At 36.7% G+C, this 18,694-nt stretch overlaps 2 protein-coding genes across 2 annotated transcripts; one reads left to right on the top strand and one right to left on the bottom strand.

The window, feature by feature from the left end:
* Window positions 1-2,804: 2,804 nt before the first annotated feature.
* Window positions 2,805-3,722, bottom strand: LOC143462412 (phospholipase A2 homolog ECS_00014-like). The gene is made up of 3 exons (XM_076960570.1): window positions 3,373-3,722; window positions 3,160-3,284; window positions 2,805-3,036 (listed from the first exon to the last, which is right to left on the bottom strand). The coding sequence occupies exons 1-3, from the start codon at window positions 3,603-3,605 to the stop codon at window positions 2,918-2,920; spliced, it is 477 nt and encodes a 158-aa protein (XP_076816685.1). The 5' UTR covers window positions 3,606-3,722; the 3' UTR covers window positions 2,805-2,917.
* Window positions 3,723-6,595: 2,873 nt separating this feature from the next.
* Window positions 6,596-17,263, top strand: LOC143462102 (uncharacterized). Its single transcript, XM_076960144.1, has 5 exons — window positions 6,596-6,859; window positions 8,094-8,219; window positions 12,884-13,002; window positions 14,959-15,489; window positions 15,618-17,263. The coding sequence occupies exons 1-5, from the start codon at window positions 6,826-6,828 to the stop codon at window positions 16,578-16,580; spliced, it is 1,773 nt and encodes a 590-aa protein (XP_076816259.1). The 5' UTR covers window positions 6,596-6,825; the 3' UTR covers window positions 16,581-17,263.
* The last annotated feature ends 1,431 nt before the right edge of the window (window positions 17,264-18,694 follow it).

Raw genomic sequence — 18,694 nt, 5'->3', positions numbered from 1 at the left:
TTTTTAACGCTTTTAGAAGGTCGTTTCAATACGATATAAATAAGCTCGCCGTCTTCATTTTAACAAAAACTTTCCTTGTATTTTCGTGTTTGAAGTTTAACGGGCGACGGGAGTAATGTAAATTTAAAATCAACGCTTTGCCGTGTATTTTATAAAGTCCGCTTTTGTTAATTAATTAGCTGCACATCAGTACATTATTAAATCCCAAATCGCACGAAGAAGCACTTACCGGCACTCAACGTCAACAAAACTAAACGAACATCTCATACTCCACAGCCAACTACTTGGCTACCCGCAGATTTACTACTGAGCCAGCACAACAAGCAGACGCGATTGTTGATCAGCTGAGCATGAAAATTGCCACTGAGAGAAAAAAGGAACCAACAAGAGACTTGTCTTGTGGCATTACGTCATTAAATTTGTGACGTGACCAAAATCGACAAGCAAAGCATAACCGCAGCGTGAATTTGGTTATCGATTTACTGGTTATTTATTCAATCATTTATTCGCAATATAGGCTGGTTACTTTTTAAATTATTCCTGATGTTAAAAAATTTATCATAGTCCGAGAGCCCGCATAGAAAAAGTGTTGCGTCATCAAGTAGAGCAAGGCATTATAAGTAACGACACTTGCTCTTGTTCAGTGGACTTGGTGTACGGTCCTACATTCGGGCAATCCGATATAAAAATGAAAATAAAAACAAAACAAACGGAGCTTGCACGAAGGCTAGCTCGGTAACCGGGGCTCGAATGATGAGAAATCATCGCCGGGTTTAAGTCGTGCAAAGACTTTCCTCAGTGCGAGGAAAAAGATCATCATACCATACCAGTTCCAAAGGTTTAAAGGCATAACTTATTTTTATTAATTTCGACTCAAGTAAGCATTGTTCATTGGTCAACGACATTGCTGTTGGTGTTGGAGCACGTAACGTCACAACCGTTCACCCGGCATTTGGGCATAGCCTACCCGAATAAAACTTCTTCCTAATGAAAGCGTTGTTGTAGGCGAATGTAGGCTAGGCTACATGGAATTAGTAGGGATTTTGACCAAAGATATTCAGATTATTTGCATTCGATCAAAGTTTTGATGAGCTGGATGAAAAGTAGTTACCAAATACTTTAATATCACAAATCGAGGGTATAAGGAAACTTCTGTTGGCTTTCTGTTTTCACAGAAATTGGCCGATAGGTTTTTAAAGTTTATAGCTACCGTAAAAAGACGCCAAAAATAAATTCCGAGATCAAAAATGATGAAAGTGTTATGTTATCCTTTATATAGCTAAGGCCTAAAGGTAGGCGATTGTAAATTGAAAGCAATTTTTATGCTTCACTTTATTGTTGTTTAGAAGTGTGTATGATTCATATCAAAATGCATAATGACGCTTGTTGATAGCCGATAAAACTAAGACTGCCAATATTTCACTGGAAAAAATTGTACAGTACCAGTTTTTTCATTTTTTTTGTTGATCTTGTTTGATTTTTATAACATATTAACCTAAACCTAACGTAAATCTACTTTATAAACTCAATCTAACTTCAATTAAACCTGAAATAGCTAAGATCTACATTTACCATTCTCCTAACCCAACTGCCTAACTCTAACAACGGGCTACGTGACCTATACTTACGCTGAAATAGTCACTTTCTAAAATAAGATGCAGGTTTATTTTATAGCAGTCTCTTGCATTTGATTGACCTCTTTTCTCATAACGGTATCATGGTAGCCTTGGTAGGGTATGATTTCCATCCCTGCCATGCGCGTGCAACTGTGCATGACTGTTGGATGGCGCCACTAAGTTAAATGGTAAAATTACACAAACGTGTGCCTTAATTGGGGTTGGATGAATCAGGTGATTTAGCCAAATTTGACTCGTTCAATATTTGCAATCTATATGTGCAAAGCTTTTTTCTTACAGCTAAGCACAAAGACCTGATTGAAGTGCATGGAACTAAATTGTAATGTGTGAGCTCCTAAATTAGGTACAAGTAATGGGAATATTGTTTGCGCTTACTGCGTCCCATAATAAGCAAACTGTTTTAAGTATAGCTGTTTAACTTCCCGAAGCGTGTCTTGTCCGTTTGTTTTTTGTTTGAAATAAAACATTACTTTCGCAATCTGCGTACATAGTCATTCAATACAACTCTGTTGTAAAATCCTCTCGCGGCCAGAATTTTACACCAGTAATTAAAGTATGTTTGTAGACATAATGTTTACGATAATAAAGATGATTCAACCAACTCCACGGCAAGATTCGGCCAAGCCCGCTCTTGATAAAAATAAAACTTTGTACAAAATTTACCATAATTTTTACATTTGATACAATATTGCGAAAAATTTGCTTTCTACGGATACCTATAAGAGATTTAGTCACTAGTTGACCAATTTTTACTGTAAATGCTGCTTAACAATTGTGGCCGCAACAACAAAAATGGCGTCAAACAAATCAACCAATTTTTAGTGCATATAGGCGCTATTTGCGTCGGAATCTATGTATTTTGTGATAGGCTTGCCATGTTCACAAATGCTATTAACTGCAAGTATGCTCACTGGATAAATCAGTTTAGTCATATGATCGCCTTGATGGAACACCTGCTATCGTTTTAATTAATAAGTTTGTTCGCAGTGTGACCGAAGTTTTTTTCACCTGTTTATTCATGCTTCTGGGTGAAGGTAAATGTCAGCTTGTCTATCTAAGTTGCGCTCTACTGGAAAGAGCAAGTCCTGTTCAGAGCCAAAAGACAGGGAGTAATTGTTACATGATCTACCTCATGCAAAGATTTGCGTTAGCTTTCAAAGTAGTGAAAATTAGAGAAATCGAAATTGGATGCCAAACGTTTATTCTTTCCAAATAACTTTTCCATTTCCAAAATATATGCCATATATATAGCAAACAAGTTTAAACATGTGATTGACTTTTTAACAATTTCTTGTCTTATAATGGGCGTACTTGGAATTGTAAGCGTTTATATTCCGAGCAATACATTCGGCAAAAACACGGTCGCATTTGCATATGGAGTTTGATAATGTGAATCCCTCTGAAAATATATGAAAAAAATAACTTCAGCAAATTTACTATTTTTCCTTCCTACATATTTATACAAAATTATAATTGGTATAAATTTTTAAAATGCTAGCTAAAAGTTTTTTTTGAATCTTACCACATCTTGCCATATTATTTTCACACACAATTGTGTACGGTGTCCCTAGAAGAACCTTGTCTGGAATATACCACGGAAGTTTGTCTTCAGCCTTGTCAAAGCAAAGATCGTGCGCTTTACAGCAACTAAAATTACAAACAGTTTTAGAAATGCAAACTATATTTTATGAGTTTAAAATAAAAGGTGTTTGTAAAACTTTAGTTAGCACATCACCTATCCACCGCGTCCACAACCCTTCTGCTGCCCCCACCATTGAAAGCTCCACACCAACATCCGTATCCTTGGAAGTCGGAAGCGGCTTCAACTAGGTTTTTGACCGACCAGCTTTTGCCTTGAAAGCACAAAATCTGCTTTCCAACGTTTACTGACTGCACGTTAGTAGATGTACGCGCTGACGTGCAAGAGCAGTACAAACTCAAGAGTAGCAGAAACACTTTTGTGTTCATCTCTAAAACTTTCTTCCACAAAACACTTCAAAGTTACTTCTATACTTACACTATACAAGACTCTCCAACCAATGATTTATGGCTGCGCTCCATCGGCGTTACTTAAAGTTGTTAACACCGGAGAAGTCCATATGCGTTTGGCGCCAAGATGTTTTTCAAGAAAAAAATGGCCTATAAAAAACTCTTATGTTTACTTTGAAAGTTTGCGGTAAACTTTGCACGCAGTTTTCTGTAAATATATACAGCATAGGAATATATTTTCGTTTTCATGAAATTGTGTTGTGAAAAAAAAGAACAAAAAGCCAAAAAACATTTTGCCCAAATGTGTTAGAACACGAAGCCTACATAAAGTAAAAGGTTTTAAACAAACAGACACTTTAAATTGTGTCTTAAAATCTCATATGCATTGATCCTGTGGCATTAACATTGTCCAGAACTAATATGTTTGCTATTATAGATTTTAATAAGTTAATTAATCTCAAGGTTTTTCAAAACGTTTTCACGAAATCAGGTACAGTATATAGGTCAATATACTGTAATTCCGACAAAGCGCGTTATTCCATCGCAGCGGCAGAAGGTAGGGAAAAAATCGGAGCTATAATGGAAGGAAGCACTATCATAGATTGACTCTATATCGTGTCCGTACGGGAAATCGTTTTACCCTACGTTCCACCCGCTGCTACAGCATATGTCACTAAAAACGTGTATTATTATAGCAGCGCTTATAAACAGCAACGTATCATATTTGGAGTAGCCTACTTATAAATGTGATTAATTGTGAAATGCATAAAAGATTATTTTTATGTACGCTTCTTCTTATACTTAACATTAAAGAATATATATAATAAAAATTTTTGTTTAACGCTTCCACCAACTAAAAATTACAATCACCGCTGATCCTGAAGCGTCGACGCTTGTTCTTGCACCCATCAGAATAGATCTCACCTTTTCGTGTTGCTGAAAGATTTGATTTTGATAATCCCATTTGACTGAATAAGCTCGAAATTTAGTTCAAAGTTTTCTCAGCAAAAATAGATGATGATGGTTAACAACACTTGGACTGACAGGGAAATAAACGCCAGTTCTAGGTGCACACAAAAAAGATTTGGGGATTGAAGCTCAAGTATTTTCTGAAACACGTTACATATAACAGTATCGTATACAACAAGCATTTAACGTATTATACTATACACATGTATATGTGATCTCGCAAAAGCCAATGACAAATGTACATAAACGAAAAATGCAGTGTTTAATGAACCACGTGCTTCGACACAAAAGAAAGTAAAAGATATTTGTTGGAACGCATCCTTGCCTTATTTGCATAATTTTAATTTCTGACACTTTTGGACAACACAGAGTTTTGATCAAGAAAAAAGCTTTTGAATTTTTGCAAAAAAATGCAGTGGAACAAGATTGCTGTATATGCAATGTATACAGTTTCATTTTGGATTTAAAATAACTTTGTATCTATACGCTGAATATCTACATGCGAAGATTGGTACACAAATAAATTAATCAACAAAACTAATTCCGCGCATGTTTCCGAATTTATTTAGTTGCAAGTGCTTTTTATGACAGGCGAAAAGTTGACTATTCCGGTTCCCTCGTAATTATATAGGCCGATAAACTTACACATTCCTTATCGAAAAATAACTTCGTCTTCGAGTAAGTATATGGACGTGCAGCTATGTAGCATGGGACCAATTTCATTTGCAAATGCAAATAAGTAAGCCTATAAAAACTACACAACAAATAACTAAAATCATGTTTTCTATACGTATATGGCTGATTATTATGCAACCGGTAGTAGAAAACCGGTATCCAACCTCACGACTTTTCTTCGGTGAACTAAACACGCTTTTCCTCCACGTTTCTCATTTGATGCTATTGTTTCCCCTTCTCATGGAAAGCGTAACATTCATTGAGGGGACGTGATGTCTTCAAACGATTAAAAGAAAGAGAAGCCAAGTGTTATTATGTAACGTTTAAGATAATTCAAAACATCTTTCAATCGCATTATGTTGAATGGGCGCAAAACGTTCGGATATTTTAATAAAAAGGACGCGACTGTCTAATAGTTTCACTTCAATTTCCGAAATAATCAACCGTCGATAACAATCCCTTGTTCAGACTTTCTTTGATAACGATATAGAATTAGAGTATGCCACCATGCAGCTGTCATATAACATATAGGTCAATTGGATGGAGTTTTATTTACTGGTTAAGGAATATCCGTCTAAGCCATTAGTGATCAAATTTTGCCGCATTATTCTCAGCATAAATAACCATTTTTACCACATGCTATCATATTAACAACAAGGAAATCACTTAATATGTATATATTCTTGTAGTAATCTGAAAAACGCTATCGCAATATTATGTGCCTTTACTTAGAAAAGTTCGCAAAAACGTCATAAATGATTGTTAAATGTCGTAATTCATACAATGAAATAAGTAACAGAAGCCCTAAAGCTGAAAAATTTAGAAAATTTTAAACTGTAATATAAAAGTGTCTGTATAATAAATTCGTAACATATGTTTTAACGTTTTCTATATAACTTTTCAAGAGAGAACTTCGATTTTATTAGGATTGTTGAAATGCTATGAAAAGGCTTTACAGTTGATGATATTTGCCTGCTTGGAAAAGTTATTAGATTATTTAGTTGTTGTAACGGCTGTTTATCGACGATGAAAGCAATGATTACAAGCTTCGTGATGGTGACGATCTGTGCTTGATACAACTACCAACGGTCTAAATTAAAGAAGAATAAAAATTATAATATATTATATATTATAGTTAGAGATTTTTCGCTGCGTGTAAATCAGCGCTCGTATCAATATAGGAAACGCACAGTGCAACGTTTGAAGTTAATTATGTTATCATAAAGAACGCCGTGCTGTGTCGTTTCCTGTCGATCTATCCATATAAATGTATCAGTGTATTATATCATCATACTGTGCACTATATCACACAGGTATAGGTAGAAATAGGTACAGTCAGAATTGTGTGAATCGCGTTTGTCATCGTTTATATAGACAAGTATAACAATTACATTCAATATACGGATGATTTGTTAACGATTTCGATCGGAATTTACTCAGAACGAACAGGAAGAAGTTGTGACAATCGTAAGCGAAAAAGGGCAGCTACTTCCATATTGGTCATATCGTACATTGATTTGTTGAATCACTGGAGACCACACCTTTGTGAAACAAGATGACATTTTACAGGCCATTTTACGGTACACCAGGTAAGCAGGTGCAAAGTTTTCCTACATGTTTTTTCCTAAATCATTTTTCTCCCAACTGTTAAAAGAACGCACGTGTTTTGCTTACAAAATTAGCTTGGTTGAAAAAGTGATGATTGGTAGTGTTCATTAGACAAGATGGATCTAGGCCATAATTACATTGAGGCAAATGAGGCACTTGCCTTCGTAAATGTTTTGGAATTCTGGCACTAACATTTTTAGTGCTATAAACTGCAAGACTGCAAAATACTATAAACTGCATTTAACAACATGCCTAATCGTGGACTCATTAACATAACTGCTTCCGTAAAAATTTAACCCCGGCTACGGCCTTGTTGGCGGAAGTCCAATAAAAGCCATTGAATATTTCACGTAGTCGCCACTTCTAGTCGCCTTTTAACAATGATGTGATGGGTTGTGTTTACAAAGCGTTTTCCCAATACAGTGTGATGCCAATGGTATGGGTGGCAATACCTCAATGCAAAAGTTATTGTGGTGAAATATTGATTTATCGTCGTCATTGTCGTCATAGTCTGCACACTGTTATAATTTTTGCAACATAAGAAACCTTTTTACTGACCTAGTTGGCGAAATATTTGATGCTTTAAGTTTAAATGGACTTTGCCTCATGTAGGAATGTAAAACGAAGTAAAACTGCCTCATGTAAAAACATAGTTTAAACATTTTGTTGCCACAAATGCAATAAACAAGCTTAGCAACTATTGTAAATGTTTTATTTTGAAATGATTGCAACGAAATGGTTGTTTTAAGGTAAATCAAAGCCGTGATACCATGGAGTTTATTTGTGCAAACTATAGGTATCCAGAGACAAATGTTAACAAAGCAAGCAAAGTTTGGCCTACATAAGATTTTGTAAAGTAAACCGCAGCACACAAATTCGGTGAATCAGCCGATGAATAAGGATTTGTATACATTAGCACGGGTAGCTCAAACAATATCACCTTTTGCATCACCCTGGACCTATGGCAAATAAAAATAAAACTATACCTTCAATTGCCGCACACCTGCCTATACTGACGTGTAATGTAGTAAGTAAATAGTAGCTACCAATTAGAAATGGAGTATTCTTAGTTTCGTGTTTATCTGTTCTATCAATAATGATGGAAATGTTTGATCATTGTTTCAAATTATAAATAGATCCAATACAACTTTGATAAGTTTCCCCAACTCCGTTTATACCAGATAACCAACGATGTTATATGTCTTGTTTTAACAGAAGATGCCGCGTATCTACAAAGGATTGCTTTGGCAAATCCAGCTGACGTCATGGATTTAGCAAGACTAACGAGAAGCCGAGATACTGATCTGACGTCATCACTGATGAGATATACTCAACCGAGAGGTAATAGCTTTGAATATAAAATGGTAAAAACAATTACGGCCAATTATTTCCTATAACCTTGAATTTGACTGCAAGCAAAATTGGAAAAATCAGTTGTGAGCAATGTTTACACATAACTTTTAAAGGTGATGTCAAATTTTTCTTTGAGTGAAAAGTAAAAAAAGTTATCATAACGCCGCTAGAGTGCACTAAAGAATAATTGTCTCAAGTGTTACCGAAAGTAATTCTACCAGCGCTATCCTCTGAAAACTGTTCATTATTACGCTTTATTGGAGTGTGTTGTATGCAGTCCCCCAGAAACTGAGGAACCAGGAATATTTTGGTTGTTACCGCTTGGTTTCAGTTGCAGACGTATATGTCAACAGCTGCGTTCGAAATTGTTTATCTTCAACAATAAGTTTCACACACTATCGTATTTTTCTACAGAAACAAAAAAATTAAATGTCATTGATATAACATGTGGATGCAAAAAAAGACACAAAAGCAGGTATAAATATTTTATTAGATAAAAGCAGACATGTTTCGAACAACATTTGTTCGTTCTCAAAGCCAGAAGGAACTAAATATTTAGTTGAAAAGTTCGAAATATGTTAGTTTTTACTTAATAAAATGTTTATATCGGCTTTTGTGGCGCTTATTGCAACGACATGGTAAGTAAAATGCAAATCACTGCTCAACCCTATCAAAGTTAAAGGTCATTGGAAGTTTTATAGCGCTATACTACAAAAAATACTATCTGCAAATTGATATTTGTTTTGAAACTGAAATATTCTCATGCCTACTTTAAATGGTTTGTTTTTTTGTTTGTTTGTCGATTGCAACGAATGAAACCAACTTGTTAAATCCTAAGCGGAATAAATGTTTTTTGGTATCATAAAGTTGTCGGAAATATCCGCACGACATAAGCTGCTGTTCGAAAATTACACGTATACGTCGTAACGATTAGAAACTTTCACAGCGCGTTTGTCGATATTGATTACCAGTTACTTAACCTCTGGAAAACCCGCTGGTTATTTATTCGAGCTTCCACTCTACCAGAGGCCACATGGTGAGATGATGACGTCAAAACGTTATCTTCTAATACACCAATCTCTTGGGATAAGTCGCTCGGCGGGCGTCGAACGGTTCGTTGAAAAAATGAATTGGGAAATTTTCAAATTAATGCGATTGAATATTGAATTAGAATTCTAATTTCACTTGGGAAGTTTTAGGAAGGAAGTTTTTTCGCCTGAATTCCTGAAAAATTTTAAAATAATCGATAAATAATTAATAGAAGAACGCTGATCTAGTATGGTGTTTTTATAATTTCATTTTTGTTTTGCAAGTATATGTCTGTACTTCATTACGTCAATTTGTTGTAACAAAGTTCAGACTGTCGATATGTATACAAAAAAGCTATACGATTTTTTTAGCGATTTTTTAGCTCAGAGCTATACGATTTCTCTGAGCTCGTAAACTAAAAATTCAACAAAGGAATATCTTACAAATTTCTTTGGAAAGTAAACATTTATTTTAATATACTTCAAAATTTCCGTGGCTGTCAGTTGTTGATATTCTCCAAAAGCACTCCCATCAATGTCTAGACTCCAGACGTAAATGTTTGTCACGCCTGTATTTGTTACCAAAGGAATTTTTCTCAAACATTTGCGTAAACCACCTCAGGCTTGACGACGTAAAATATTGGATGACGTTGACGTAAATACGTCTGAACGCAAAGTCAATGATTCTGATCCGAACTATGACGTAAAACCGGTACGCTGCGTAATTTTCTTGGCGCTGCAAACCAACAAGCATGTAGACTGCGAATGTTCTGTTTCTAAAAAACATTTTTGTTTTTCATAACAACCAGTGCGTGAAAGTCCAATGATGTACAATAAATCTTTGAATTATGCAAACGAACCACTTTAAAACCTAAAGAAGAGAATTGCATGTTGTTTGATGATGCATGCGCGGTTATCCTTAATTCTTTTGCAAGCAATTCCATTTTATAGCACTGCACGAGCGAGGTTATTATCATTTTTATGTGGAATCCAACTTATTGATGATCTAAAAAATCTGATTCTGGTTCAAAAAGTGTTTTAAGACAAGAAATTTGCCTTGGATCTTTTTGAAAATTTTTCTTTAAATCTGTTACCATTTATTGCGTGCTGGTAGGTAACAGCAGCGAACTTCCGTATCAACTTATGTCACAGTTTTTTGGCGAAAGATTGTATATGTATATTTTTGCAATGTGTGAGCTCAATCTTCTGAATATATGTACTGTATATCAATATATTTTTCAATGTTAAAGTGTATTGAGAAAGTTGATCTTCTGATATTACTAATAACTTGCTGGTTGTATAGGCTAAGTACAGCTACTTTTATGAATACAGTGGATACATTATACAAATGCATCAGGTTGTCTATTTTAACAGCAACCCTTCAACCAACGAAATTTAGCATTCAATGTCGTAACACTATAAAAACTTTACATCAATAAATTCTTTTAATTTGGGCGCAGCTGCAATTTGGGAATATTTGCAACATCGCGTACAACCTCTTTAATTAGTTATTTGCTGTAGATCTGTGACCGGTATGCCATAGTACGTTAGACCTGACAAATTCATGCTAATAACATAACCAGGCCTTAAAGCTGTATAGTCCATTTATTTTGGTGCGTGGTCGTCGTAGCGACGCAAATACATCACAACGTTGACGTAAAAGTGTGACAACGTGAGACGAATATAACGTAAAAGAGAAAAGTGAAATTTGAAAACGATAGTTAAAATGGAATGTGTGCCATTGAAAACAAAGAACAAGTAACTATTAAAGTTTTGGATCAACTTTCAGGACTCTTCCAGACTTTGAAATTTGATATCCAGGTATTATAGTGTTCTTTATATACATTCATTGTGGGCATGTGTTCGGAGGCTTTCTCGAAATTTCTGTGACCCCCAGCAATTTTCTCCGATTTGTGCGTGAGGTTGCGAATTACGTAGTGACGTACGACGCACGTTATTTGCGACACGGTCTGCTTGACTTACAGAAGCGAGAGGTAAAAGATTACAGTACGCAGAGAGAGGGCGAACGTATGCGTATGTGCTAAATTTAGCCTCAAATTTAAAAAGGTTTTACGGTCTTAAAGCGGTTACAAAGGTAATTGGGGCTGCTAAACCGCTCGTTTTGGACTAGACTTTGCACACGGCATATCTGTTATTTACGAAATTGTATTTTCCACATCTTGTTTTCAACAACACAAATAAAAAGTAGGTCATTACTTTAACAACAGGTATATACTTGATGTTTTGGATGTTGTTGTTAAAAGGTATTTGCTGGCCACAGAATGTTTTTAAAATTTGTAAAAAACGTGCAGCTTTAAAAATCAAAACAGATTTAAGTTGGCTGAAATTACCTATAATAATCTGTTATGGGATGAAAAGACACTTTTATGCACCCCTATCTGCGCTTTAGTCCCAGGCCCAGACGTCTACAAACAGTTAAACATGGATCAACAAACTACGTACATCATCAAGCTTCCCAGTTGGGATATAGCTATTATAAAAGTGTTTTTGCCATACTGACCTACATTTTGGTGTGTTTTCTCCTAATATAATCTCCTTATTTTCCAGATACCTAATAGTTATGATGATGTTATTTTCTGGTAACAATATGCCAATGTTTAGAAAAATAATTTTTATAGTAAACAAGAATATTTGTATATAAACAATTGTTATCAGTAGAATTTAAGTCGAATACACCAATATACGCTCATAAAAATCAGTGCGACTAACTTTTTAAACAGTTACAACGCAGTGATTGACATACCCGACTTATGCTGTGTATGAAACCGCTTTTCTTTGCTGCGCGTAAATTTGACCTGGAAAACTTTGACAAATGAATTCGTAAAACTCCATTATATAATCAGTTTAAATTTAGAACATTACATTTCTCACGTGCGCTACCAAAGGCACCGATTCTTGTCTTTAGTTTATTATGTTTGAACAAACACGAGCGTTGCCATCACCATACAGCTCACATGGTACAAAGCAGCGTGCAAGAACAGGAGAAAATCCCCTCAATTTTGTCTGAAAAGAGAGCGAGAGAAAGCTCTGACGCTGTCCGTTTGTCTCTGTACGTATTATTCCCGCTGTGTACGTCAGTTACGACAAGAAAAAGGTAACGTTGAAAATTTCTACGCATATATATATACGCTGCTGCCTTGACGGCGACGTTGTGAGAGTCGAAATCGTTGTGATCTGTCAATACAAGGCCATAGCTTAGTAATGAGTCATACCAGCATCCGTGTGAAGATAGTTTAGCACTGTTGGAACCAGCTGATTTCTAAAAATCCCCAATCGTATAAATTGTATTAGTGTAGGTGGCGCTAGGAGGCGGTCCTAACACATGATTTTTGTAATTGTGGGCGCAGAATTTACCAGAAAAAAAGTTCATTTTACGCCATAGTGAGAAAATGATGACTTAGTCATTTTGCATTTACGATTACGTTATCATGAAGTTCGAGATTATCAATTTCTAAATTTTCTTGTAGATAAATATACAGCAACGACCTACGCAAGCAAGTACTTTTAAAACTAAATAAAACGTTTCTGACAAAAGTTGGTTTTACGAAATCAAAGAAAACCTAAATCAAGTCTCAAGAAGCATTCTGATTAACTATATAACAGGAGTTGGGATGTACCAAGAGTTAAATCCAGTTTATGCCGAGCAGTGCACGACCACACTGACACCGCAATCTTCTTTCGAAAGTGAGGATGGATATGTTCAACCAGGAATTAACACCCAGGTAAGAGAAATTGTATTGAAAATATAGCATATTGCATTTAATGTTGATATAACGCAGTGTGTCACAATCAGCGTATCTTTGAGCATAAGATTTATTTTATTTGGAAATGTTGGCTGTAAATAATTTGTGTTGACTATATCTATCGTGAGCTCGCGGAGGCAACAAAAACAGTATATTTTCGCCAAAAATCCTGTTTACCAAATTTTTATTTTATTTACGTTTACACGATTGCAGTAGTTTTAAATAATACTAGGAAAAAAGCAAAAATCACGTTGAATATTGGGTTCAAATCAACAACTTTTTTGCGGTAGGTACATATTTGCTGTGTGTTGTGTAAACAACGCGTTGGCTTTTCACGACATTTACCAAAAATTCCGTTTCACTTCCGGCGGGGTCCTTTTCTCCAAATAGGGTAAAATACAAGTAAAATCGACAATTGAAAGTTACAGTAAAGAAACGATCGTTTTCGTAAAAATTAAACATTTCTCGAAAAGACGTGATCGTTATAACATACACATCACCACAAGTTCTTTTTTGCCACCATCAGCTAAAATGGGAAGACTCGATTACGTAACAATGGCGTATTGGATTCTTTTTTCTGTCGATTCTCTCACCGATTCGCAAAACACGCGTCATAAAACAAACAGGTGACGTTAGAGCCAAGTTGTTTGTGATCGTTCGTAAGGTGTTTTTCTATCGCTCGAACAGAGCAACACATGTGGCTTTTTATTGTTTTTAGCAAGCACGGAGCGAAACGGATTTGTTTCAAAAAATGTTTAAGGCTAATTGCTAAACTTGTTTTCGTCAGATATCAAAGGCAAGCAGATTAATATTAATGATTTTAGAATTGCGAAGTCGAATTAAGAGATGCTGAAAGCTATTACCAGTACATTTGGATTAGAAATCTTGTCTGAAAGGATTGATTTAGTGCAAAAAATAGTCAAAGCTGTGAGGAAAGTTAATAAAAATCTGTACGTAAGACTACCAGTCGAAGACCTAGGAATTTAAGCCAATATTTCGCTCGGATATGTAAGAGTAGTTTGGTCTTGCTATTGCCAGGGGAATTGATGTAGTCTTGTCAGGCAAAGCTTTCTGTTACGTCATCAGTTGGCGAGCGATCTCATATTTCTTGAAATGTGGGAAAGTAATCTTGGTAAATACTGAATCACTGTTTTTATATACTGAACAGTAGTTGCTTTACTTTGTAAAGTTTTCAGAATAAGAATTAAACTGTTTTCTAGCTATAAAGAACTTTGTAATACATAGCATAGCATCTACAACGATTATAAGAAAACGTAAAAGTAGTATTCTTGAAAACTACAGGTTAGTAAAGAAAGTACTACCATTTACTAATAATGCTTTTGTAGTGTGTAGGATTTCTAACGTTGGGCGCGGCGAATGACTTTGTACGGTCAGCCGATCATCTCTACTCGGCCGTTTCATAAATTTTCCCCGAGGAATACTCTCTCATGTCACTTCAACAATAGCATTTGTACACGCATGACATTTTGCGCTTTTTCATTCAGTCAGCCGTGACCGAAAACAAATTATCAACAACGATGACCTAACCTTGTCTTCCTGGGTGTCGATTTCGTCAATACCGGGTTCAAATTTATTTCCCATTAATCAATAATATTGCATCCGCTCTTGAAAACCTTTTCCCTAATGATTCAAATTCCAATCCGGTTTTTAATCACTACGGTTCACTGGTAACGCGTAACCTTATACGGCCAACACACTTGAAAAATATTTCACTTCCACATGGTTCCGGTGTTATTGGGCCTTTTACCAGAATTTTGCGTGGGTGGACGAGTCATGGTTTCCGTAAGGCGACACTTGCGACAATTTGAGAAATTTGTTTTTGTTGTTCTATCCGTGCTTTTAGTAAAAATACAAATTTAAAGGGTGCTTGGTATTTGTGGTAAGCATTGGTATTTAGAGACTTTTTTGTTACAGGCTTACCGACCCTATACTTACGGCGCGACGGTGGAAACTAGCATTCCTCCGCATCTTTACGACTCGACAATCTCATCACCGGGTGGCTACGGAAGCCAAGGAGATCTTAGACAGATAGGTGGATCTCAACCTATTTTAGGGATGTCTGGTTATGGAGAGAATCAACTGAATTCCCATCACGATCTTCCTGCTATTATCAACCGACCCGATCTCCAGTGGATCACCACAAGCAACACTGATCTAAGAACTCAAAGTCCCAATAACTCATCATCACCGAGAATCAATCCTCCTCCAGCTTACAACAATCATACTTCACCACCAAACCGGACAGTTCATCCTCAAAGCTCTTTGGAGGACGCTGCGTCTTCTACAGCGATAATAACGCACCATCACTTATCTGCTCACGGATTTTCATCCGCATCTGCGAATCCTCCACCATTGCAGCGTGTTCGTAAGAAAACGCCTATTGGAACCATTCCTCCCAAACCAAAAGGGACCCCAGGAAGAAAAAGGAAATTTCAGGATCACGAAGTAAGCTTACTCTTCTTTTTATCAATTTATCAAAGTCAAAAAGCTTTCAGTTAATTAATTGGTTCTTTAACGTTTAATAATTTGTTGTTCAAGACCAATTAATCTTAATTGCTGCCATTACATTAAAGCTGAGTCCAGCTGAAGCTGCGAAACGTCACGTTCGCCGAGAAAGAAACAAGGTTGCAGCCGCCAAGTGCCGCAATCGTCGCCGAGAGCTTACAGATCGTCTTCAGGGCGAAACAGATCACCTTGAGGACTGTCAAAATCTCCTTCACCAAGAAATCATGACGCTTCAGCAAGAAAAAGAACATCTTGAATTCATTCTGGCTGCCCACAATCCAAATTGCAAAGCTGGAATTTCAGCAAACGAATCTTCATTAGTCGTAGGAGGTGACAGGATGATGCCTAGCGGAGGTATGGTTGGAGCTGGAATGTCCGATGTTACTCTAGTTGCTCCTCCAGAAGTCATGGGTGATATAAAGTGTAGCGATCGACAAAACATGAGAATGATGGAAAACAACCGGCAACGGCAAGAAAATGTTTATTTTCCTACGCCAGTCGGAGCTTCTGCATCATCTGCCGACAACCAAGTATCATCTGGAGCAAACGTCATGCAATACAGCTCAAACAACAACGGGTCCTCGATGGCAGTTGGTGTTCCAGCCGATCTCTCTAGTCAAAGAGTCGATCCCTACCCAAACAACCCCATGACCACAAACAACAACCTCCCCAACATCACGTTGAGCCTGGACGTTGTTGACGCTCCTCTCAACACACCGGTTTGCACCCTTGCCACCCCATCTCACAGTACGGGTGTCTTTACTTTTCCGAACACACCGGGCACATCCAACAGAGACAGTAACTTCTCATTTCAAACAAACACTGTTAACTCGGATTTCAACTCCACCATGAAAGTACCAACTACTCCATCTTATGTCGGCTCCGTGACATCATTTCCGGCCCCACTGACTCGGGCTCCCCAGCAGATGTCGTCCCAAACGTGTTCAGCTGCTCACAGACGAAGTTCATCCAGTGACAGTTACCATAGTCCTGACTCAGTTAAGTCACCGGCAAATTTGTTGGCCTTGTAAAACAAATTCTTCCTCAACATAACGACTGTAAATTTTATGCGTATTCCAATGTAATCTTATTGCCTGGTAACGATATGTGCTTATGTTTTCTTTTCATCTTGTTGTGTATTGCATAGTTGTACATATGGTGATCTTTTTCTATTTTGCTTGGTTGGCCTTTTCGTGCGATTTGTGTGCTGTATTTTAAATAATAATACACTAACAGTTTTCTAAGGTGTACGTGTCCGTATCGCTGCAATAGTTCATTTAGTACTAGCTGTTACTTAAGGCGTCGCCCATTTCAACGGTTGTTGGAATTGTGTGTTTTCTTTTCCAGGCTTGACGAGTCGGGTAGAGTATGTTGATTAAAGTACAGATTTATTTTTCTACTTTGCATTATGCCACCAAAGATGTTTTTGTCGAATGTGATTTCGCTGTCAACACGCATATTTTTTGCTTACCGTATTATTTATAGCCGTGTTATTGCCTTAGATCCTAGAACATTCTCGTTATTTTTGCTTCACTGAAACCAATTGATTGTTAAGCTACTGCCACTAAATAGTTTATTTTTTATTACCATGATGTCATAACAAGTAGTTACTTTTGCTGGTGTGTATTTTTTCTTTAATCCTACTTAGAACCATCAAGGTTGTTTATATTTGTGTAGCACGTCCGGATTATAATATATGATCTACAGATGACAATTGCATGTGCTCAAAACCAGTTAAGGTTAGTCCAACCCAATAAACACAAGAAATGAAAACATAACGGTTGCTAACTGACAGTTCTTGAAGTGCTAGAAACGTGAGTTCGCCACAGAACTTTGATACCCAGAAAACCCCTTTTCTATCGTTACGTTCTCCCATCAAGTTCATACACGTAAATATCACGAGTGCAGAACGTCATATGCTGTATTAAACTCTAAATGCGAAGTTTGACAACTGTTTCCAGCGAAATGTTATAAAAATAGCAAGAGTATATACGTTTAGCTGACGTCACAAGCGTTTATTATGTCATGCCAATAGGTCAACAAAAGCGGTAAGCGTCAAAAAGATTTTTGCTTACAGAACAGATTGCTGTTTGCTCAATTCAATAATCCTAGCGCAGCTTATAGGAGTTTACGTGTATTTCGCTCAAGACCCCATCATAAAAGTTAGAAAGAACGGTGTAAAGCTAAGTATGTTGGTCACTGTGTTCCAAAAAACATCTAATGTCAACATTTGAACTTTTGAGCAATAACCCATGTAAGCGGACAGGTCGTGGCCAATAGAGGTTCTCCTCTAAGGTAATAAGTTCGCGGAAAAGGATGAATTCAGTTCGCAAGGGTCGACCATTGGCATTGACGTGTGCCTGACTTTCACAAGACACAAACAAGGAAACTTGGATTTGTATAAAGAACCACAAAACAACGTAATATGTTTCTGTACACATTATGATCCCCTGAAAAATTGCAAAACCTTAAGAAACAAGAAAACAACCAAGTATGTAAGCCATATAAGGCCATAGTTTAAAAAAAAACACGCAGCAATTTCGCTTGTCTTAGCCAGTCCATAATTTGATCTGAAATACAGTTTTGCCATAACAGCTATCAACTAAACTGCTTATATTTATCACTTCAACAACGTAACACTTGTCCAACAATCTCTTGAAATCAAAAAGTGTTACAAAAGGTCCCGCGTCGGAAACCAATGTCAAACTAAATCCCACCTATTTGCATTGTGGTAGAGGTTATTGCATAGAAATTGGAAAAATTTGTGCCCTACAAACAACGGAAACACCTTCATATAACACGACATCAGCACGTACCCAGTTAGCCAACTAAAAGTAATTTCGAATGTCATGGCCAGTATCGTTTGCCAAAAAGAATTCCAGCAAATTCACAACCAACTTCCTCAATAAGCGATATACTTCCCGATAGTGGGCTTTGCTTGGCAGTAAGTCTACTTGGTTTATACCACGTGCACAACAACACGTACATCAATCGTGCCCATATCGTCAAGAAGACATTAACTTGGCGGTTGAACTGAAACGTTGAGCCGCCAAAGCAACGATGATCTATTTGTGCCATTCGATTGCATCATCTTAGAATATCCAGGCAAAAACCCTTCCAACAAAACCGCTGGAATAAATCATCA

Source organism: Clavelina lepadiformis, chromosome 6 (assembly GCF_947623445.1).
Source record: "Clavelina lepadiformis chromosome 6, kaClaLepa1.1, whole genome shotgun sequence".
NCBI lineage: Eukaryota > Metazoa > Chordata > Ascidiacea > Aplousobranchia > Clavelinidae > Clavelina > Clavelina lepadiformis.
The sequence above is the reverse complement of the archived record's forward strand: the minus strand, read 5'-3'. Positions and strand labels throughout refer to the sequence as shown.